Here is a 24,175-nt window from a genome sequence, read left to right as displayed (position 1 = left end):
GAGTGGAAAAGTGAAGAATCGTACACCCAGCAAGAGCCGAGATGGCCCAGTGTTTAGAACGCGTGCATCTTAAACGATCATTGCTGGGTCAAACCTAGGCAAGCATAACTAAATATTCATGTGATGATGTTTATAATTTATCTCATGTTCGGCGATGTAGCAAAACATCATGAGGAAATGCATGTGTCTCAGTTCATCGAAATTTAACCGCACTAACCCGCATTGGAACAGCGTTATGGCATATGTTCCAAATCTTCTTATTAAAGGGAAACGTGACTTTAGTCCTGCAGAGGGAAATTTTACCGGCAGTTAATGTAAAAAAGTATATGTAATGTACACCCAGCTGTGAAGTTGGTTGCGGATGCTGATGGCGAATAAATGTTTATAATTATACAACGGAGTATAATTATACCAAAACTGTATTGTATATGACCTTTTTCTTAGACAAGTATTATTTAATAAACACTTTTGAAATGAATGACAAATTATTAGGCACACGAGAAGACATTTTTTTATTATTATAGTTATAAATTACGGGACATTTACCATGTTTTTTTATTTTTGTTCGGTTGTCTCGTGAACAAGATATTCGTAGATAATGTCGAAATACCGACCTTAAGTTACCAAGGAGTTACACGGACGCTTCTATCGGTCCCTTCATGGACCCGATGTAGACTTTAGGGCGTCCGTATCTTAGCTAGGGTTCGGCAACCTATTTGGTGAAACCGAAGGTTTTGTCTATGTGATTATGGACGAAGTTATCATGACGAACAATTACCGGAGGTATATTGTGAGGGATAGCACAGTGGAAATATGTCGGGCGTGTCACAATCCGGGCGAATCACGATCAAGACATAAAGTGTAAAAATCAGACAGTCAATAAATGAGGTGTAATGCTTATTTATCTAATACTTTTTCATTGGCACTCAAAATTCAAAATAAGCTTGCTTTAAAACAGTCTTTAAACTATGGTTTACTTTAGCTAAACGCCGTTGACCTTGATCGGTTGGGCCTCACCGATAAATATTTCGCTTGAAAACCACACAACCCTTGTGGTAAGCAAAGGGCGCCTACCATTAATACTGAACAAAAAAGATTAACATAAAACAATTTAAGTTGTTTCAGTAAAGTTAAACTGGACAATGGAATGACAGTTACTTGAAACTATTCCGTGTATACCTAATTTTGGCCTATTATTGCCTCATAAGTCACAACATACCCTTTTGTTTAGAATATTTGGAGTTTTTTCGCACCGCTGTTCAAATTTGATTTGGTATTTTCATTTTCTTGATTATGTTTTTCGAGATTACGAAATATAGCATAGAAGAGAATATTGAATACAAATTATATTACGTATAGATCTATAATATTTGCGAAAATATTAATTTACTTATAAATGTTATGTTATGTATATGTTTAGGTGATTTGCTTATAAAGGTTAAAAATGGTTAATGTGCAATAATAATGTGTAATAACAACCCTGATTGTTATAGTTCCAAGATGGGCTATCAAGGCCAAGGCTTTAGACTTAATAATAGAATATAGTCTAAGGTTTGCAGAGAAATATGAGATCCAAAATGACCGAAAAGAAATATACTTTTTATTAGGTCCTAAAATACTTTTTTTATAGTCTATACGCCGTTGAATCCTTTAAAAGGCAAGTCAAAGAAAATACTTTGATTAAGAAATCAAAATAAACTTTATTCAAGTAGGCTTTTACAAGCACTTTTGAATAGTCATTTTACAATTAAGTGAAGCTACCACCGGTTCGGAAAGTAGATTCTACCGAGAAGAACCGGCAAGAAACTCAGTAGTTACTCTTTTTTAACATTTAAAAAATACAAAGTGATGTTAATTAAATACAATTATTTAAATTAATATATCCTGCTTGGAAGTCAACAGGTATTAGGTTAGGTAAATCATTTAACTACAATTCACGGAATCAAAAGAATGCGGCTTAAATTGTTACATTATACGAGGTCAATATACCAAACACCGGTTCAGGAACCATTGGGACACGTCCATATTTGTCCAGGTCAGACATGCAAATGACCGCTTCTATCGGAAGCAACTGAAGGTTGGACGCCATATTTGTAACATGGCGGCCGCGAGCGTTCAAACGACCGCCTTCTTCTTAAATTAGGTATTATTCTATGGCACATGTTTATAAATTGATTTAAGATTTATTTATGATATATTAATATATATTTTTTCATTAAACTTGCCTTACACAGAGTATTCCAATTGAAGTAAGAATAAAGATAAACAGATACAGATTAACGTATTTCATGTGATTTGCTAATAGTTCAGCTATATTGTGCACTATAAAAATTTGAGGTTATGATTATACAATTTATCTTTATTTATATAGTAATTCTAGTAATCAACAACAGTAACATCCTGTAAATTTCCCACGGTTGGGCTAAACCCTTTTTGAGAAGGTTAGGCGCAAATTCCATCAAGCTGCTCCAATAGAGTGGTGGATTCAAATGTTTCCTCACTCATTCACCGCCGACCACGAGATGAATTATAAACACATATTAAGCAGACGTCAATTCAGTGGTGCTTGCTTGGGTTTGAATCCGAAATCATCGGTTAAGATGTATGCGTTCTAATCACTGTACCATTTCGGCTTATTTATTTATAATACAACCTTATTAAATTTAGCTAATATACACCCTAATTTTACTTCCAAAGATTTGAAAACAGTTTGTCGACATTCAAAAAAGCCTTTAATCAAATCGCAAATCCATAATTAAAGTAAAAGTACAGTAACAGCCTGCACATTTTCCACTGCTGAGATAAGGCCTCCTCTTCCATTAAAACCCTCTCCAGGTTTGAAATATATTCCACCACGCTGTTCCAATGCGGTTTGGTGGAATGCACATGTGGCAGAATTTCGATGAAATTAGACAGATGCAGGTTTCCTCACAATGTTTTGTGTGTTTTCCTTCACCGCCGTGCACGAGATAAATTATAAACACAAATTAAGCACGCATATACAGTGATGTTTGCCTGGGTTTGAACCCGCAATCATGGGTTAAGATGCACGCGTTTTAACCACTGGGCCATCTCAGCTCGCTCAAAATTAATGAATACCAAATTAATCAAGCCATAGACCAATGATATCGCGTCAATTTGCACAAATGTTATGGCTTTTGCCCTTTTGGAGTTGGAATAGACTTAAGGTCAATTAATAAAACAAAGGTACATCATTTATTTTCTGAAAATAAAACAACATTGTCTTTGGTAAGTTTATTGATCCATCAAATTCTACACACAGATAAAATGACACAAAACTGACAATATACCGATACACGTTTTACGTATGGAAATAAGCGTTTATGACGCATATAGACATTTAATGTTCTATACTACTTTATGTACTTGAACAAAAATAAACTCATCTCATTGAGAAAAAGCAAATATTTCGCTGTTCAAGTATATAAATTTATCAATACGATAAAATTTTCAAAATTACATACTAATTATAAGCGATAGCAGAGATTCAAATTAATTTATTACTAAAACTTGGATAATTATAGAAAACAATACTAGCTTTAAGTACATTTCCATCGCCCAAATCTTACCCGCGTCATTAGAACACAAAATTAATAAATTTATTATTGCTTATACAATGGAATGTAATAACAATACAAATACTTCGCGCTACAACTAATTTATATGGCAAGACTATAAATTATATAAAACCAATAGCATTGCAACACTGGTATTAATTTTTAATAAAATGTAATAAACTTTTTGGCAACACTTGTTTATTAGCTTCTTAATTGCTTAGCTTGTTTAAATAATTAGTTATTTAAACACCATAATAAATATACTTAATTTAAAAAACTAGCTGCAAAGTTTATTAAATAAACATAACTATTAAATCTAAAACATCTTAATTTCCTAAAATAAAACAATTCCATATAAAACATAAATCAATTTAAAAAACAGTCCGTGTCTTCTTTCAATGTCTTTAATATTAAATTACAATTCAAAATACTATTAACAAATTAATAAATTAAATATCATGTACTGTAAATAAAAAAAAATACATCTAAAAATAATATTACATCGCCGGTAATATACCCGTTTTATATTCAGGAATAATTTAAGAATCATTCCGAAAAAGAGTAATTAATTTTTTTTAACAAATTAGATTTTCCATTCCTATTTCACCAATTACACTTAACTTGCTATCCTTTTTTAAACAACATTTTAGAATAAATTGAAAAACACTTACATTTTCAATCAAATATAAAGAGAAAAGCTTAAAATGACGAACCTCATTTGATATATGTACTTTATATATAGACGCTTGTGTCAGGATCGTGTGTGTTTGACTTTTCACCGTGTTTCATTTTCAATAGAAATATTCAATGTTGGATAATTATTTAAGGCTGTTACTGGGGTCAGTGGTGGTGACTAACCAGAATCATAGACATTGCCGATGGAAGAAAGATTAAATTTTTCTTACATTGTCTATGTTTTTGAGATATAAGAAGTTAGGTGCGCGTCTACACATATTGTGTATATATCATACGAGGTGTCCTAAATTGAACATAGTGGATAGCTTAATCAGCGAAGGCGCCGAGACGAACATTGAAACATTTAACATTTAGTACGTGAATCTAGGGATTGACTAGAATCGTCACAGGATTGTGATATCTAGGAGTACAATGAATGACTATATTTGAGGGTTTGTGCCGCCCCACCGTCTCCGTGGCTAAACCGGGTTTTCAATCATCGATCACCGTTCGTCAGATCTCGGAACGATCTTGTAAGGTGCAGTTAATTTTCTTTTTTTTTTTTTTGCATTTTTTATAATTTACTTCAAACTCACCTTACAAGAACGTTACATTTGGAAATTTTTAGGGATTTCTTTGTGGTATCGAAATTTTTATATCATATGGGCCTCTGTGCGGGATAGGAAACTCGAAATTGACTTTTTAACATTTCACATTCAACTAAATGCCAAAATTGTTACTTTCGTGGTCGGCTTGGATTGCAAATATATTAAGGCATAAAATAAAAGCTATATATTATTTGGGGATTTGGGGCAAGTACTTTAGCCTCATTTTAATAAATTATGCTACGATTTGTTCTAGAATGTTCTAGAATGGGTTTTAAATGAGTTCTTGGTAATGTTGTTATATTGGTATACGGAGCAATTTTGTGAGAACTCTTTGTATATATTTGTATAAGTTGGTACTAGGTATTGATGAAAACCTATTTTATGTGTGTGTGTGTGTGTATGTGTGTATTTTTTTGAATATTATAAACATTATCTATCGTATTTCTTTTTCTCATATTTGAGGATCATGTACTTGCGATGAATTTCGAATTGTTTTTATAGAATAGAACATTCTGGCAGTTCAATTAATGAGACAAATCACCGTAATTATTGATGATAAAAATCGGCTAATAAATTTTACGTTATTTTTTTTTATAAATATGCAAAAAAACTTCAGTATACTTGTAAGTAGCAAATAAATTCGTTGCGTACTTGTGAGGAATATGCAGCTCCATCGAATACAGTATGGCGTAGAATACGTTTTGTAAAAAAATTAAGTGCGTTTAGTGAACTAGGGTAAATCGTCAGTCTCGAATATAAAACCCGACTTTGGTCGGTCAACAAAATATAGGACCCTGTATATATAAAAAATTCTGACACATATAAATATATTAATTTCGATGCCACAAATCTAGGATTCGCCATCGGAAAATTATTTATTGAATTTAGGAATTTCGGTTGTTTATTTTTAAAGCTCCTCGTCGAGTCTATACAAAACAGGCACATTTCCAAAAAACGGTCGGATATTATCGACTCCTTTCCCTCCGATATAGCTTTTGAATCGCACAGACCGCAGTCGGTCCGACATCGAACTACCACACAGACAGTAAAAGTAAACATCCGAATCCCGCCACAATTCGAAATACGAATTCGATTTCGGTAAACAATAACCCGATAGCGATAATCGACTATCGATTCGGACGCGACTCGATAGCGTCGCGGGCGGGGGGAGTCGGGGAGGTAGATCGGTGACCGTCGAAAAGCGGATAGAGCCGGTTCGTCAAGGTGCGGAGTGGAGCGCTAGGCGGCGGGCGGGGCGCGGGCGCGGGGGGCGGGTCACCGCGCAGCGCCGCGCCCGCGCCGCCCCGGCTTGGCGCGCCGGTTGAACCCGCTGAACAACGGAAAGCCATCACATCGCTGCTGAGGTTCGCTGACCTCACGAAAATATTTTTGGGGCTATCTCACGAATTCATCAGTTTCTCGGAACTTTGGATCGAGTGACGAAATTCAATTGTAACTATAATATTATTTAATCTTCTTTTTTTTATGTTATAGGTTGGCGGACGACCATATGGGCCACCTGATGGAAAGTGGTCACCATCACCCATAGACAATGACACTGTAAGATATATTACCTTACATCGTCAATGGGCCACCAACCTTGGGAACTAAGATGTTATGTCCCTTGTGCTGTAGTTACACTGGCTCACTCACCCTTCAAACCGGAACACAACAAGACTGAGTAATGTTATTTGGCGGTAGAATAACTGATGAGTGGGTGGTACCTACCCAGACGGGCTTGCACAAAGCACTACCACCAAGTATCCCTTCAGTATAAAAAATAAACATATCTCACCGGTAAGGCCCGCGGTAGGGTTGATCGGGCGTGTTATCAGTGGAGGTACTGGGCACGACGCGATCACTATTCGTCTCTCGCTGGGCAGAGCTGGCGCTGGCACTGGCGCTGGAGCTGGAACTCTTCGGCTCCTTTTAAAAATAAAAATGAATTATTTAAAATCTAAATCCTACGTCCTCTTATTACCCGTACGTTAATGTAATCAAAAACATGTGGGATTAAAAAAACCCCCGGCCAGTAACCAAAATTATATTTCATTAATTCGTATTTTAAATGAAGAGACACAATAGTTTCGGCCTTGATTTACTGGCACGTTGAAAGAATAGAAGATATAGACTTGAATTACTTTGGCAATATGATCAGTACGCTGGAGGCCATCGGATGGGAAATGGTAAAATTGGCGCTGTATGTAATTTTGACGATATGTTTGACAGTACCACTAAACTAATTCACTATTTCAGACGGGGCAGTCTTTTCATCTTAAAAACTAAGAAAGTATCATCAGTAAATAACACCTCGCCTTTATTACCTAAATAAAGTGCACTCATTTATATAAATGAGGAAGGGAAATGGACCAAGAAATGATACTTGAGGGGTTCTTTGCTCTAACATGAGCCCGTCTTCCTTAAGCCTTGTTGGGAAATAGCTTACAGTTTACACCTACTTTCCGAATTCGATTGCTCAGATAAACATATTTCAATATGGAGTACATTACCAGTGTACTATGATTCTTTTGATTTGGATACATTTGACAATGATTGGGGCTCATCATCGTGGAATGAAATAGGTACAGCTTTTTTTTTATGGTATAAATTGGCGGACGAGCATATGGGCCACCTGATGGTAAGTTGTCACCATCACCCATAGACAATGACGCTGTAAGAAATATTAACTATTCCTTAACTAAGATGTTATGTCCCTTGTGCCTGTAGTTACACTGGCTCACTCACACTTCAAAGCGGAACACAACAATACTGAGTACTGTTATTTGACGGTAGAATAACTGATGAGTGGGTTGTACCTACCCAGACGGGCTTGCACAAAGCCCTACCACCAAGTATGATTATTATTAGCTATGATTATATTTAAAAATGGAATATCACCTCGTTGTCTGCGGCAGTTGAGATGGTCAGCAGCGGCGGCCCGTCGTCCCCGGAGCCCACCACGCCACCGCGCTCTACCTGACGCGCCAGCATCGCGGACATGCGCGCCTGCAGAGCCTGAGGACCACAATATCAAAATATAATATTTGTATCTTTGTTCACTGTAAAAGTCATTCGATTTAATATTTTACCTTCAACTCAGCAGTCAAGCGAAACGGTGGAGCGTTTATGGATTCAATTGGTGGAGGAGCTTCTTCCAGGGTCTTCACGTCGAAAGATATCGCGCAGCGGCAAACCGGGCATGTTTGCTGTGAAAATAAAAACTGTACATCACCTATGTATTATAAATGTATCTTATCCCAAGCAAATACAAATGCACGCTAGTTTGGTTGTAACACTTTCATGTCTTAACAACAACTTACAAGTTGATACGGATATAGAAAAGAACCTATACTAGCTAAGACTTGCATCTCCCATTATATTTATAATACACATTACATTACATATTTCTATGAGATCTTTATGGGTTAAAGTCAAGACAATTGGAATGCAAAAGCACTTGCTAAAGTGCACTCGGGAACCATAATTTTCCATAGTTATATAATTTAATGTTTTTTATAAATAAAGACTAGAATCATTTCATAAATGTAGTTATTTTTTGTAAATACCTGGTATGGTAGCGACTGGGCCCTCTGCCAATTGGGCAGCTTTTCATACTCCTCCATATAGTACTTCTTGCTGTTAATCAAATGCTTAGCCAAGCAGTTACTGTGGAAATGATGGTAACAAGGTGTCTTTATAAAGACATCGCCCTTGACGAAGCCGTGAAGGCATATGACACACTGACCACTCGGCAAGTTCCATTTGGTGAGATATTCACGGACAATCTGTAATAATGATTTTAAATAAACAATAATTCAAATGTATTTATTTACAAAGCTGTATACATTTTTGATATTAAAATAACTTTAGCCAGCCATTACAAATGTAAGATCAGTCGTGGATCCAGGTTCACATCCAAAATTTTTTGCTTTAAATAGTGTAATGTTTGCTTAAAATGTTTATTTTGAATAATAATTATCAACTTGACGCATGATGAAAGACCTCAAGATGGTTTTGGCTTAGCTCGCAACCTGCATCTGCCATTACATAAGATATTTATTTATTTGTTTTTCATTATGGTATAGGTAAGCACACAGGTAAATGAGTCTTTTGATGGTAAAGTCACCAATGCTCTGTAATGCTGTTTGGCGGTGGAATATCTTATGAGAAAGTGGTACCTATCTGTATGGCTTACAGAAAGCTCTATGATTAAGTAAAAATATTTATTTTATAATATATCAATCTTATAATTAAGTAACATCAACAAATTTTAATCACTCAATCAATAAATTAGATATTGATATAGCAAAGATTTTAAATAATTAAATTTCTAATAAAATTTGGTAACTTATATAATAAGTTTAAGCTCTGAAATAAAAGGTAGATTGAGCTAGATATACTTAGGTCTTGATAATTATATAACAACTTTGCTATTAATCATATTTCAAAACAAATATTTTATTTAAATGGTAAACATGCTAGAAATATACAAAATAAATAAAGCAGTGGATACAAATCATTACTATTCATTTCTTAATAATTTACTGATCGTATAAAATAGCATTGCAATTGATTATAATACAGGAACAGTTTAAAAAACACCAAGCTCCAAGCATTATGCATATTATAATTTCGAATTCTTTAATTGTTTATTTATTAAATAAATAAATAAGCAGAGCGGTAAAATTTAATATAAATTTTGAAGACCTATTCAAGTATTCTTTATGGGTAATTTTAATAATTCTTTACCTGTTAATTTTAAAAGAAAATCAAGTAGAGTAGAGGAAAATAGCATTTTCATTTGTATTTATGACAATTCTATTATTAATAATGCTTCACAAAAAATAAATGTTATCCATTTTAAATATATTCTAAAATAAATTGTAAAAATAGAGTACTGTGTGTGTTTTTTTTCTTTATTATAAAATTAATTTAGAAAAATCGAAATCTTACCTCAATCAATTCGAAAACAATCGGGTTCCCGACATGTCTATCCAGTTTCTCCTTAATTTTCAAATCGATATCAGATAACAACGAATCGTCCAGTCCTCTCGAGTTTTTTAGGAACACCTCAGGGCTACTTTCAGGGTAATCTGGGGTGAGCTTGACCACCAGCGTCACGCATACATACTGCAGATCGATTTGATCACCAGTCGATGGATGCACCACGGTCTCAATAACTGGCACCCCATCATCATGCTTTACAGCAAGGTCTTCGATCAGTATAGCTTCAAGAGCTTCGATTTCGTCGTATACTCTGGAAAATATTTATAATATAAATTATGAAAACATTACACTTCAAAGACAAAATAAAAACTAACACACCTCATATCGATAGAGGCCATGGCGACGGCTGAGGGCAGACTGGATAGATTTAAATCTGGGCTAGGTCTTGGATAGTTTTTTTTTTACAAGTGCATTCAGTTCAGGCAGGCGCAATGCAGTCGGTGCAGCAAACAGCTGGCCCCCGGGCCGAATCGAGAAAATCAATCATACTAGATATCCACAGATAAAATAAGGGACACAGTGGCGCTACCAACAGTAGCGTAACACAAGTGATAACATTGTTTTACAGATAATAAATATCAAAATGTAAACAGCTACTTTAGCAATAGGACGTAAATATTAATTAACCTGTAATGTCTTATTTCAATAACGTATTGTATATTATTATATTATATAGTATATTAAATTTATGGAATATTATAAATAATATAATTATTAAAGTTGTAAAACTTCGTTTTTATTGTTGTAATGAAACTGTATGTACCTCGTCCAAGAACTATTTTATTAATCATATTTTGCAGATAGTGGAATGCATGGATACGATAGTTAGGTTAGGTTAGTAGTTGGGTCGAGTATTTTCCTGCGCGGATTCATATTTGCTTTCTTCTAAGGGAAGTTAAGGTAAGGTTACGCGTGTAATACAAATACAGCATAAAATATGTAACTTGAGATAAGATTTAAATTATTAATCATTTTTCGTAAATAGATTACCCTAGTTAAAAATTAAAGCAACGAAATCGTTTCTATATTGTATATGGTACTAAAAGGAGATTGATGGTGTTTGTATAGAGGAATATTATATTCCTGTGGTTTCATCGTTTAAAAATCTCGGTGGCTAGTAGTAAAAGTTATGCTTCGCTCTATAATTTTCGACCATTCCTAAGCAGTATTATTGGAAATGAGCTAGTAAACACAGTACTCATTACTGTCTGCTTTTGACTTTTGTGACGTATTAAATGGATCATATATTTTCAATAAAACCGAAAAAGAGATTCAGCAGTTTTACATTTTTTGTCATAATATACTTCTTTGCCCTTATATTTCTCCGTTTCTCTATATTTTATCCATAGAATTTAAGATGAGCAGGTTTTATTAAATACATAAGACTTCTTACCTTATTCTGGTCATTATTTAAGTTTGTAATGGAAACCAACTTTTAAAATATCAAATTTATTTAATTTTTTTTAACCATGTTGGTTGAAGTAAGCCATCCCACGTGAAAGAACTGGTAACCTGAGAAATAAAATGATGATTCCTAGTTTTTTTTAACTAATTTTACAATTATTATAATTAATGTTAAAAAATCAAATTTCTGTTCATTTTGCCAGATTAAAAAGACAAAATTATTTATTTATTATCATTACAGGACAAATTCCCCTAATTCGATAATACAGTACGTTAAATAACAGTATTAAGAATTAGTTACTTTGTGATATAGGATGTATGTAGTTCAGATCTTTGTGAACTAAGTCTGCAAAAAAACAAATCCAACCGGTATCACGCTATCACGTTGAAGCTTCGTAAGCGTGCATCAGTGGCGCCTTGAACAACTTGGTTAGCACAAATTTCCGAAAGATAACTCTCCTTTCAGGGAACTCTTAGCGAGGATAATGATAAGAACAGAATTCTGCATTATGCACTGTAGATCATGCTGTGTGTGCTGTGCTCTGTTATAGAGAATTTCTCCGATTCCCTTATTAATACTTTTTTTGGCTTATATAACAAAAAGTCTTACTTATTATTATAACTTAGCTATTAAACTGTGTCTGTTTCCAAAGTAAGATTTTTTTTCAATAGATATTATTTTTAGTTAATTTTGTGGGAATTTTAAAGGCCGACCTTCAGTACGAATTCGTTCATGTTCAAATACGAACTTCCACCATCATCCTCTCTGGTCATTTTATTTCGGTTGCTTTGAAATAAATTCGTACTTTATCTAGAAAACGGTTATGTTTTTAAAATAATTTGCAGGACAAGATTTTTTAAATTGTTTTTTTAATTTTTTTTGTTGTTAAGTCATATTTGAGGAAAAAAAATCTAAAAAAATTTACATAATTTCGTTTTCGGTCTCGCATTTTTAAATTTGGACCGATCATTATTATTTAAATTTTGAAAATTATCCAGTATTTAATCGTTTTTAATCGACTTTAAAAAGGAGGAGGTTATCAATTCGTCTGTATTTTTTTATGTTTGTTAACTTTTAACTGGGCCGGTTTTAATAATTTTTTTTTTGTTTGAAAGCTAGTGCTTCCCGTGTGGTCCCATTTTAGTTTAGTCTAATTTTAATGATGGTATCCATATGAAAACGATATAAGTCTTAAAATTGCATTATGTATGTGCGCGATAAAAAGGTGAATAACTCAAAATTGCGCAAACCAATTTTGATAATTCTTTTTTCATTATAAAGGATATACTTCAAGGGTAGTTTGGTGAAAGTTTGGTAAGGTTCTGAGCATAGGATCCATGACAAAGTAACGGAACGGAAGGGAACGGAAAAATTCTGATGAGCGCATTAGCGATACTCGGCCGAATCTTTTATTTATAGGTTATTTGAATATTTGAGTCACCTTCCGTAACGTGGTTATGTTCATGTAACTGTCACAGTCGAATATTATATTCAACTAGTGATCTACCCCGGCTTCGAACGGGTGCAATACTGATACTAAATATACTACAGAATTTGTTTATTTACGACATCACTTTGCAAGCTTCCAAAATGATCGATGTTTCATTACTAATATTGTTCATGTATTATATACAAAAAATAACGCAAATTATTTTGTGTGTAATAATTAATTACACAAAACAATCGCATCAAAATAAGTTGCGTAGTTTTAAAGATATAGGGACAGAGACAGCGACTTTGTTTTATACTATATAGTGATGGAACTCCTAAATGACTCACAGTTAGGGTGGGATTTTTACAGTCTTTAATCAAATTTTGTGTATGTGATGTGATGTCATATGATGTAAGGGTTTTCTTGGCTGACACCGGCTCCAAATATAGCAATAATTATAACTTTTAACTTTATAAATTTTGAAAAGGCTAAAAACGTGATAACTCAAAAATGTATACGTATCAAGCCACCCACAGTTGAGCGACAACCTGCATTTCTACCATATGTGAAGGAAGTTACAGACAGGATTGGCAACATCTTGAAGCGAGCTTCGATTAAAACCGTTTACAAGCCTCATAAGAAAGTGAGCCAGTTCTTGAGACCTATCAAGAGTAACATTCCTTTACAAACTGCGGGAGTATATAAACTCGAATGTGAGTGTGGTTTATCTTACATAGGCCAAACAAAGAGGAGTATCGGTACCAGGGTCAAGGAACATATAGGAGATGTCAAAAATAGGCGTTCTTCAAAGTCTGCAGTCTGTGAACATGCTCTGGATAAACCCAACCATTTTATTCGATTTGATAAACCACAGATCCTCGCTAAAGAACACAGATTCATTCCTAGAATGATACGCGAGGCTATTGAAATTCAAAAACATCCGAACTTCAATAGAGAAGATGGTTGGAGACTTTCTAACACCTGGGATCCACTTATTAAAAATTTAAAATCCTAAATCCAACAGACTGCAAGACCTAAAGATACAGTGCCTTCTGCGTGCAACCGGAACGTTACTCAAGATACCAATTGAGAAATCGTTGGCGGTAGTTGTAAATAATATTTCTTTGTTCCTCAAATAGACAAATGCCACCTTAGTCTACCCGTGACCACGAACGCTGTAAAGTGCTCGAAACGTCGGGATGCCAAAAATAATTAATATACGCGATTCAAATCCGGTATAACTAGTTTTATTTAAATGTGTAATAATCGCAAAAATTTAAGACAACACTAACTCAAAAATGGTTCACTTTTGGATTATGCATATGGGGGTTAAAATTACTGCAAATTGTCACCCTTATCACCTCCTAGCGGATGTACGTCGAATTACCAATAACCCTGTATATACTATTAGAAGAAAATAAATTCACAAATAGCAACACTGCGACCGAATATATAAGGATGATGGTTGGCGAAAATGGTCCATACACTTAGCTGTCAGAATATCTAGCGATTTCCCTATCACAAAATGAAAATGTCCGTTAGTCGCCATTAAAATATTAAAAAATATATATATATTTTGTAATTTTATTTGTAATATCAGAAGTGGATGAATTGTCTTCTAATATAATAATACTATAATTGTATTCTGAAGGTATCAAATATATTCATTGAATTTACACTGTTTCATTATTCTGGTATCGTTGCATAATCTTTGAGGTCTTAAATCCCTTAGTAACTTTATTGGCACGACAATCTTCTACCTTAAAAAATAACCTAACCTATATACCTCTATTTCAACCCTTAGGGTAGAATATTCAAAAATGCTTACATACTATATCTACTAATTTCTATTTAGTATCCCAAAACTACAGTTTCATGTGTCTAACTACTCTACTGATTACAATATAGCAAAAAATAACACGTTAAATGGCAATCATTTTTCACGATTCACAATATTTCGACAGTTTACAATCTGTCTAGTCAGATTCTAATCGAACGAATTTTGTAATCTTACGGTGACATATATATAGTTTAAGTATCACATTCTAATAGAGTATTGGGGTTCGTAGCTTAAGAATAATTAAAATTAATAGAAAAATTAAGCATTTTTTCGTAGATGACACACTCTCTTAACTACTACAATGATTTTTCATAAAAGTCTTACATCTATTGTATTTATGTTTTCTTGAAACGCAGTGAGACAAACAATAAGTCGACAAAAGTAAGTAATCCCTAATTTGAGGATTACTCCGTTCATATAAAGTAAAACTTGTCATTGTCATAACGTTGACTGCATTTTCTTGGTTTGCCCACTAGGTCGGGATGTGTCTTAGTCATGCCTAAAGTCGAGCGTATATGCCGAGTAGTCTAGTGTAGTCTGAGTTTCTTTCGCCGGTTCTTCTCAGGTCTGAGGCATTATATTCCGAACAGGTGGTAGATTTTCGACAGTCAATAAGAAAGTGTAAACAATTCCATTTTGAATAAAAGTTTCTTGAGATTACATTTTTGCTTACCATCCAATCAGTAAACACCTTTTTTATACAACTTTTCTATGTTGTCTTGGGTCTGGGTGTTTGTAGTAATGATTTTCCATAACACAAGTGCTTTAGCTACTAACATTGGGATCAGAGTAATGTATGTGCTGTTGTCCAATATTTATTTTATTTATGTTTAACTACTCATTGTTATATTCCCTACCTTACTTAAAGGCCGGCAACGCACCAGCAAGCCCCCTGCCGTTGCAGATGTCCATGGGCGGTGGTAGTCACTTTCCATCAGGTGAGGCTCCTGCTCGTTTGCGTCTTATCTCATAAAAAAACCTAAGCGAATTCCACCAGCACCCCTTCCATTAACAAAAATAGCCGTAGGTAGTGCTACTAGGACGGAAATGTAGTACTCTTATCTGTACGAATTTAGGAGAACATTGATTAGCTTAAGAATCTCACATATTTTCTTCTCGTTATTTACACAAAACACATTAATTCAACATCAGCATTCTCTTACAAATAATTATCTCCATATCGAACGTTCCCTAACATTAAAATTATATTATTTAAGCAGGGCTGAGTAACGCTTGCTAATTATTCTGCTTTTCTTTCATTTTCTCACGTGACGTCATCCACAACAAGAAATGTTTGACATCGATCTTCATTGTTTCTTATTCTTCCTACCAAGAACTCGACGGAGTCGGTGGCAGGAATAGTGATGTTTTATGAGGGGCGGCAGGACTGCAGAGAAACCTAAAAACAAAAAAAAAAACGTACAGCATAACCGATCTCCATAATAATATTAGAAATGTTAAAGTAGCTCTGTCTGTCTGTTGCTTTTTCAAGACTAAACCTCTGAACCGAATTTGAAGAAATTTAGTGTGAAGCAAACTTGATTTTCAAGAAAGGACATAGGCTACTTTTTTGCCTAATACATGACAACCAACGCCCTAAAATGAGCGAAGCCGCGGGCGACTACTAGTAACTTCATACACGAAAAAAGTTTTATCTGTATTGAAGATCAGATCTTCGATGAAATTATACACATGCAGGTTTCCTCACGATGTTTTCCTTCACCGCCGAGCACGAGATGAATTATGAAGAAAAATTAAGCACATATATATATATATATATAGTGGTGTTTGCTTGGGTTTGAACCCGTTATCCTAGGTTAAGATGCACGCGTTCTAACCACTGGGCCATCTCAGCTGTTGACATTAAACAACATATATATCTATATATAATCTATTAATACAGATACAAAAACGAATTGAGAACCTCATTATTTTTTAAAGTGTGGTAACTTACCTTTGAGAAAGTTTCTTTCGAATGTCCTTCTTAAATACGAAGATGAAGAATATTGCAATACCAATGAACATGTTATATGCATCGGTTATATACCACACCATTAAATTTGGTATAAATGTACTGATTACTTCGGTGATCCAGCTTATACCCATAACGATAGATAATTTCAGATAAACCAGGAATCTGTGAAATGGTAAATATATGAAGAATATTACCAATTTTCTGTTTCCCTTTACTTTTATTAAAGATTGACATACAACTTTTTCTTCTTAACTAATGTATAAAAACAAAATATAGGCGATAAAACTTTGATATTGTAGAGTTTATCCATGAATGAAATTGCCAAATATCGTATCTGGGTAAGATACGATATTTGGATATACTCCATTCCTCGAAACGAGCTCTTAAACGATATTGCACTAGTGTACGGATTATTTAATGTGCTTGATATTCATTGGCTAAATCTTTTTTGTGTCTTACTTGCTGGATTCGTCCCTAGCGGTAAGCATCGACCATTGAGGTTGAGTACTTTGTTACCTAGAAGGTCGACTCATGGGATGGCTTATATTTATATAATTATACTATATAATATAATATAATTATAGTATACAAAAATTGTATACATATGTAATGTTAGTATACACTGAAATTTTACCTGCATAACATTTTAAAAATATGTTTTAGACTGGATATTTTTACTTTTACTTGGCCTCTGATACAATAAAATAGATAAAAAAACAAAAAAATCTTTAAAAAAAAATGGATGGTTTTTGACTTTTTTTGGCCAACTTGTATTCTCAAAATGAGCCCCAAACACGCCCACTTGATTTGTCGGATCCTCTACCAAATGCCATGTATATTTACCTCTCTTTTTGCTTGCGATGTTTGTTGGCGTTGTTATGATAAAGCAACTCACTTTCCCGTCCAAAACACCAAAAGTTGTATGCCGTTACCAAAAAGAATATCCAATTACTGGAAATCAACAGCAGCATGGGAATATCCATGTATACTAATTTTGGTTTATCTGAAAAACAAGGAATCTATAATGAATCTGAATTTAATATTGTAAGCTGGCCTTCGGAACATGAGCTGCATCGTTCAGCTCATATTCCGAAGATATATTAAGACGCCAATCTTAAATTCAGGACGCGGAGAATAGCCGTTATATCTCTTATTATATTTATAGTGGTTCTAAAAGAAAGAGCAGAGCTGATAATGATAGATCATTTTGTTATATTTTACAACGTCTTCAAGCGACCAATCAAGGTTTGCCATGTCTACACCTTATATTTATTTGACAACTTATACAGATGTTAACCTTTAATCGGGCAGAACTAAAAATCTATTTTTCATGACCTATGAATATATTCTTGGGTCATGTTGGATATCATCATTTATCAGTATATAAAATCATATATAAATTATTGAAACTGAAATTAATGAAATGTATTTATCTAAGGTTATTTTTGTGTAAAACATACGACCTGTATAGTTGCCATTTCAAAAATATTTTTAGAAGGTAGGAAATTGGTTACTTGTGCCCGATTAAGGGTTAAGACCATAGCGCGAAAAAAGTAAGACATGATGTTTGCCTCATCTATGTACTTTATTTGCAGAAATTTCACCAATCTTTCTGCTGTTGCTAGAACTTTATTTCCTTTTTGGACGTGTAGCTCCCAATTTTATCAAACTATTCCCAAAAAGCATTGGTAATGGAAGCAATGGGCTAGTAAGTACGTCATTATATTTCATGCACGTAAGCTCGTAACGAAATGTTTTCTATAATATTTTTCCTCATTGACCACATATCAGTCTTAGTAATCCCAATTAATGACGCATGGTATAACCGCATTTAAACAATAATAATTAAAAATTAATAACACTAGTACCTACTAAGAAATATTAATAATCATTTTTAGTATATTTTATGAGGTTATTAATCCAGAATATATTTCGTTAAAAGTATGATCTAGCTCAGAATGGGTCCATATCCCCAGAAAATGTTAAGCCTCCTTTCGGTCCCTTCTATGAAATGTAATAATGACCTAAGGAGTGACGGCCTAATTGACTCAAATTGTGTAAAGGCAAGTAGTAAAATGTTTAATACACTAACTTTATTTGTGCTTCATATTATTCTGTATGTGTGGTATTGTTTTTAGTTATCGACAAATTGTTGTGGCTGAGTGTAGGCTTCTCTAAATGGAAATATTTCAAATGTTTCCATGGTTATATTACAATAGAATGATCTTCAGCGTGCAAAAATAACATGTTTACACTTTTGTCATGTCTTTAATATCTTGGAAGAGACTAATTATAAACAAAAAACAACTCAGACTCAAGTCCTCAGACTGATGAGTTTTATTCACTAGGCATTATTGTCTTTTTAATTTTAGCGCTATCTTTATTTTCTTCAATATTTACCTGCTAGAAAGCATCCGTTTAGTATAATATTAGGTTTGATAATCGTTGTTGGTATTTCAGATACGTCTATAGCGATTAAACCTATGGCCATTGCGAGTGGTATCCCCCAACCGTAGATACAGTAGATAGTAAACTTATAATGCCCTCCACGGCGTCGTACAGTTCGTCGAGTAGTCATACTCCTAGGTAAATTAATAATTTGACTTGAAATTAATCACTTTAATACATAATTGAAGCTTTTATTTTAATGATATATGCAAACCGGAAATCAGATGGTAATTAGTCATCTCCATCTTTAGACATAGAATCAGCCAATCACGGGATGATAAATATTCTGGTGCTTATATAAGCAACAGATAAAATATAGATATTATGAAAAAGAATGAAAGAAAAGTCTTATATATTAATGAGTTAATAATAATTACCTTAACGTCCACCAGATGTCAAAAGACATGACGTTCATCCAAGATAGAGCAGACAAGAAAAAGAAGTAAATGGACGAAGCTGAAAAGTGAGATATTATCAGTCAAACGAAGTTTTATTATCTGTATATGTATGTACATGCTTTTTCTACATCTATATTCAATTGCTTCTACATTGTTATATGTAATACACAGATAATAAAAATTATATAAATTATTAGTTTGCATAAATAGTTACGCGGCAATCGTGGGTAGAACAGTAGAAAATAATATACAAATTCAATTCATACTTTTCCCACACGAGTTCACTTAAGCATCCTCAGCTGAAGCTGGGTCTAGAAGATTCCTTGGGATATCTAAAAATGGAGGTTTTTCGCACAGGTGAGCAAACCTTAGCGTGAGCAAATGATCTTGAGACAACCCTTAAAAAGACTTTGTTCGTCTTCCATAGCACTCAGTTTCGGTATGTTTTACATTATTTATGAGGGGAAACGAGTAAACGCGTTTTCCAACGAGAAAAAACATTGATGAAAAAGGTTAATAAACTCGGCTTATTAGTAATTGGATAATTCTGTAGCATCTCCTCGTGCCATATACAGTGTGTCAAGTAAAAACTCTTCGACCAGTATGTTTTGAAATATGCAGTGACGGTCCTTTATTCAGGACATAATAAGGCTTACGGTCATTCAAGGAGCAATGAAAAAAGGGCTATGTTTCTTCCTTTAAGATCGAATTAGAAATAACGAAATCCGTATCTATACCAAAATGTCTCCTAAAAAGTGCCGATCAGAAATGCCACTGGACGGGGTACTAAGGACTGATGCTGAGTTGGTTAGCTCAACGAAAGTGGCAAGTGTAGCGAACTGTTTTTAATTGTTTTAAATATAAATATGATCACTGTGATGAATCAAAATATAGAGTTGCAATAAATAAAAATGTTTTACTTACTGAATCCGTAACAAAATTCTTCAGAAGCTTGGAAACTTGTATCATTATAAATAATTTTCAACGTTGCCAATAAAACAAAGGCACTCATTAAACTGAAGACAATAGCCATCAGAATTTTCCCTTTTAGATTCCTTAATTCTTGCAGAATTGTATATATTATGAGCACCAATAACAAGAACGTGCTGGATGTTAGAAGAGCTATGAAATTGATTAAAAGTTATGATAGGTTTTGAATTTCACACTGTTAGTCGTTTCCACGTTTATAAGAAGTTGGAATATATTTTCTGTAGTTTCAATTCAAAGAATCTTTTTATCCATTCTATATCATGTAATAAAGAACAAAGCATAATATGTAGAAGAATGCATGAACTACGGATTTATTTCCTCGAAAAGCTTAAATACAACAGCGCAAAATACATTATATAAACTTTTGCGACTTGGGGTCGCTGAAGAAATTGTCCTGATGTAATAATGACATAATAAATATACATTCCACCTATGTCAGATGTTGTCGGGTCGAAATATTTTTTAATATATAATATAATTATTTTGGTAAGCTGTACTTCGAAGTATCAGCTTAAATTTAATTCTATCGAAGTGGTAGCGTGAAATTCATATCCTTGTGTTTATTTTTTTGTATATAAAACAGTCTTGTTAATATTGATGAGCCGATAGCCCTGTGGTGAAAACACGTACATCTTAACTAATGATTTTGTGTTTAAACAAAGGCAAGCACCACTAAATTTTCATGTGCTTATTTTGAATTTGTAATTCATCTCGTATCCGTCTAATTTCAACGAAATTCTGCCACATGTGAAACCAAACCGCATTGGAGCAGCGTGGCGGAATATGTGCCTAACCTTCTACTCAAAGGAGAGGAGGCTCTAGCTCAACAGTGGGAAATATTTTTTTTTTATTTTTTTATGAGACAACATCACGTATATTACTCTGATCCCAATGTAAGTAGCTAAAGCACTTGTGTTATGGAAAATCAAAAGTAACGATGGTACCACCAACACCCACACTCAAGACAACATAGAAAACTCATGACAATTTACATTGACTCGGCCGGGAATTGAACCCGGGACCTCGGAGTGGCGTACCCATGAAAACCGGTCGGTGTACACACCACTCGACCACAGAGGTCGTCAGGAAATATAGAGACTGCACATGTTTTATATTGATATTTGTGTCTTAATTTTGTCACCTTCTATAATTTGAAATTAAATTTATTAAAGTTAATTTTGTTATAGCTAAACCTTACCTGTGATTGTAAAAACCGTATCTTTCTGAGGTTCTTCTTCAAATATTGCACCGAATATCGGCGAAAATGTGTCCGATGTTACGTCATAGTCAACACAAAATTTGTCATTGTTTACTGTTGTCACCTCGGGCGCTGAATTCGGTTGTTGCAGAAGTAAATCGAGATTTCCATTCTATGACAATAATAGATGCGTTAAAATATATTTACAACAATTCTATTATATATAATGAATAACAGTACATTAATAAAGACAGATAAAGAGATAGTAAAAAGAAGATTATACAACACTTGAAACATCAAGTTTCTGATATCGCAAAGTTAATACGTACTTCTATTTTATGGTCGGATATTCATTTATAAACAAATTTATTAACAGATATTCGCAATATTAATACACAAGCTTAAAAATTGAGCAGCTCTTACTGTTCTGGCTCTTATATGTTAAATCGATAAATCCAGCCAGTTGACAAAGCTATAATATTAAATCTAGTGAAAACGCTAATGGGTACTGAAATATTTGATAGGTAGATAATAATTTGTTTTTATATAATACATGGCCGTCCGGTATATTTAACATCCGAACCTTAAATTCAAATCAACTTTACGAGCAGACTCACAAAGTATATAGACTATTGTATACATTTAAAGAAAAATAATTACCTCGTTTATGTAAAAATGTAAATTCGGCAAATTAGGAATGAGATCCCTAAAATTACCACTAATTATTTGAAAATTATCCCTCAAGCTTCCGATTCTCGTTCTATTACTATTAAACACATCGACATCTGAAAAATCTTTGTCAGATGTGCCGTTGAATCTGCATTCAAGATTATATACATAATATTTGGCGGGACAACACTTTGATATATACGGTTTTTTATCCGACTTTTTTAACCCACTAGAAACACTTATGAGAATTACTATAATAAATATAAAATGTAATTTAAAATACATTTTGACGTGTGGTTAACAGTTTAACCGAACGAGTAGTGTAAACGATTTTATCAATTGACGTGACTCAATAGACGATCCATTGTTATTAAAATAACAAGAATATTTTGTTCAATTTTAGTACTTATTCATTCCAGTTATTGAGTGCTGTTGCTTATCGCTCTTCAGTCGATAAGAAACAGTATTATCCTTATTCTTAATACACATTATAAATGTCATTTCTATAGAATTACTACGACAGAGTCTTACTACTAAATACCGGGTCATTCCCCGGTACCTACTGTCCAGTAGGTACCGGGGAATGACCCGGTATTTCGTAGATCAATTTTATGGAAAGGAAGTAATCCCTTTAGGATGTGAAAAGGGAGGTGACTGTTTGTCTGGGGAATATATTACACAATACAATTTAACTTTTTGCTAGGGCTAGAGCCCTGATCCGCCCGTCTTCCGCCCGCCCCTGGACGGTTGCCGAGGTTCCTCGCCTCAACCCGGAACCGGTACACCTCCGCGAGCACCTCTGCCTGGAGCTCCAAGGGCGGATCGCCCGCGTAATAATCGCCCCTCGCGGGAGTCCCTTCCGAGGACCGTTGAAAAGGAGGGCCTCCGTTTTGGATATGGAAACCCTCAGGCCCAGCATTTCCATACGGTCCATGTATATTTATACTTACCTCAACATATTAATTTCCAATAGATGTCTTACTTTACTTTATAATTTAGATTTACATGTAGAGAAAATAAATATGTAAATACAACATGGATCCAGCCTAAATAAAAGAATCGTACAATTTAGGCGACCTTATCGCTACATAGCGATATCTTCCAGGCAGCCAACGGTGTAGGTAAGGAAAGTTAGATGAGGTGTGTGGTGCTGTAATCATAACATACTACAGATTACATATTATCAAATAAAGTCCTCCAGTCCGTCAGTCTGTATATGTTCACAATAAATTCCAAAACTACTAAACGGATTTTCATGCGATTTTCACTAATAGACAGGGAGATTCATAAGGAGGGTTTAGGTATGTAATTTGAGGTTATTGTGTAAAAAAAGTTGAAACAGAAAGACGTTTGTTAAACATGTCGAATAAAAGAAACAAAAAAATATATACATATAATATATGTAAATAAAAGGTAAAAATATAAAAATAAAGCTTATATCCATGTGACGCCGGAACGGGACGCTAGTTAACACATAAGTACATTTTTAATATTATGTAGGCAATAGTTATTCTTTCTGTTTGTTACATTTTCACGACTAAGCCACTGAACAGATTTTGATGAAATTTGATATGTTACGAGCTTAAGCCCCAAGGAATAGTACATTGTGAGTTTTTGTTTATTTATCCTTGGACCGGTTAAAATGCTGTGTTAAGGTAAAGCCGGGATACGATATATTTATTATGATGTAAAGTACAATTACAATAAAATAAATCACGAGTGCTTTTGAGTAAAAACCCTTTTTTAATTTAGTTAATAGATTTATTTTTAAAAGAAGCGCAGGATTGAAAGTGTAAATTTTTTTAATTATAAGCAATAACAAATATTTTTTTTAATAGCAGGTAAGGTATGTTCATACATCATCGAACTTGCTTGATTTTACGTAACCAATGGGAACATGCAAATATAATATTTATGAAAAGGTTACTATTAAATAGTGAACATTGAAACGA

At 33.9% G+C, this 24,175-nt stretch overlaps 2 protein-coding genes across 3 annotated transcripts; both read right to left on the bottom strand.

Moving 5' to 3' along the window:
* Positions 1-3,240: 3,240 nt before the first annotated feature.
* LOC124534182 (E3 ubiquitin-protein ligase RNF25) lies at positions 3,241-10,438 on the bottom strand. The gene is made up of 7 exons (XM_047109890.1): positions 10,187-10,438; positions 9,815-10,118; positions 8,428-8,646; positions 7,951-8,067; positions 7,760-7,876; positions 6,657-6,787; positions 3,241-6,191 (listed from the first exon to the last, which is right to left on the bottom strand). Exons 1-7 carry the CDS (start codon positions 10,204-10,206, stop codon positions 6,137-6,139), a joined length of 963 nt encoding a protein of 320 aa, XP_046965846.1. The 5' UTR covers positions 10,207-10,438; the 3' UTR covers positions 3,241-6,136.
* A 165-nt stretch (positions 10,439-10,603) lies between these two features.
* Positions 10,604-22,589, bottom strand: LOC124534360 (G-protein coupled receptor Mth2-like). 2 transcript variants are annotated; one of them, XR_006966735.1, is made up of 9 exons: positions 22,215-22,589; positions 21,555-21,726; positions 20,291-20,488; positions 19,346-19,424; positions 18,921-19,102; positions 17,364-17,523; positions 16,500-16,682; positions 15,783-15,944; positions 10,604-11,380 (listed from the first exon to the last, which is right to left on the bottom strand). XR_006966735.1 is itself a non-coding variant. In XM_047110155.1 (8 exons), exons 1-8 carry the CDS (start codon positions 22,506-22,508, stop codon positions 15,872-15,874), a joined length of 1,341 nt encoding a protein of 446 aa, XP_046966111.1. In that variant the 5' UTR covers positions 22,509-22,589; the 3' UTR covers positions 14,329-15,871. The 2 variants fall into 2 exon arrangements, 1 of the variants encoding a protein (XP_046966111.1); XM_047110155.1 differs by lacking the exon at positions 10,604-11,380 and having other exon boundaries at positions 14,329-15,944.
* Positions 22,590-24,175: the final 1,586 nt, after the last annotated feature.

The sequence above is a fragment of the Vanessa cardui genome, chromosome 12, assembly GCF_905220365.1.
Source record: "Vanessa cardui chromosome 12, ilVanCard2.1, whole genome shotgun sequence".
Taxonomy (NCBI): domain Eukaryota; kingdom Metazoa; phylum Arthropoda; class Insecta; order Lepidoptera; family Nymphalidae; genus Vanessa; species Vanessa cardui.
This window is presented reverse-complemented; position numbering and strand designations above follow the sequence as displayed.

Bases quoted from the DNA above. Each gene is read 5' to 3' on its own strand.
- LOC124534182 (XM_047109890.1), bottom strand. From the start codon at position 10,206: ATGGCCTCTATCGATATGAG. The intron at 10,119-10,186 runs GTGTGTTAGTTT...AATATTTTCCAG, and splicing joins ATGGCCTCTATCGATATGAG to AGTATACGACGAAATCGAAG. The intron at 6,192-6,656 runs GTGAGATATGTT...TCCGTTGTTCAG, and splicing joins CCCTACCGCGGGCCTTACCG to CGGGTTCAACCGGCGCGCCA.
- LOC124534360 (XM_047110155.1), bottom strand. From the start codon at position 22,508: ATGTATTTTAAATTACATTTTATATTTATTATAGTAATTCTCATAAGT. The intron at 19,425-20,290 runs GTAAGTAAAACA...CTCACTTTTCAG, and splicing joins AGAATTTTGTTACGGATTCA to CTTCGTCCATTTACTTCTTT. The intron at 17,524-18,920 runs GTAAATATTGAA...CTTGTTTTTCAG, and splicing joins AAACGGATGCTTTCTAGCAG to ATAAACCAAAATTAGTATAC.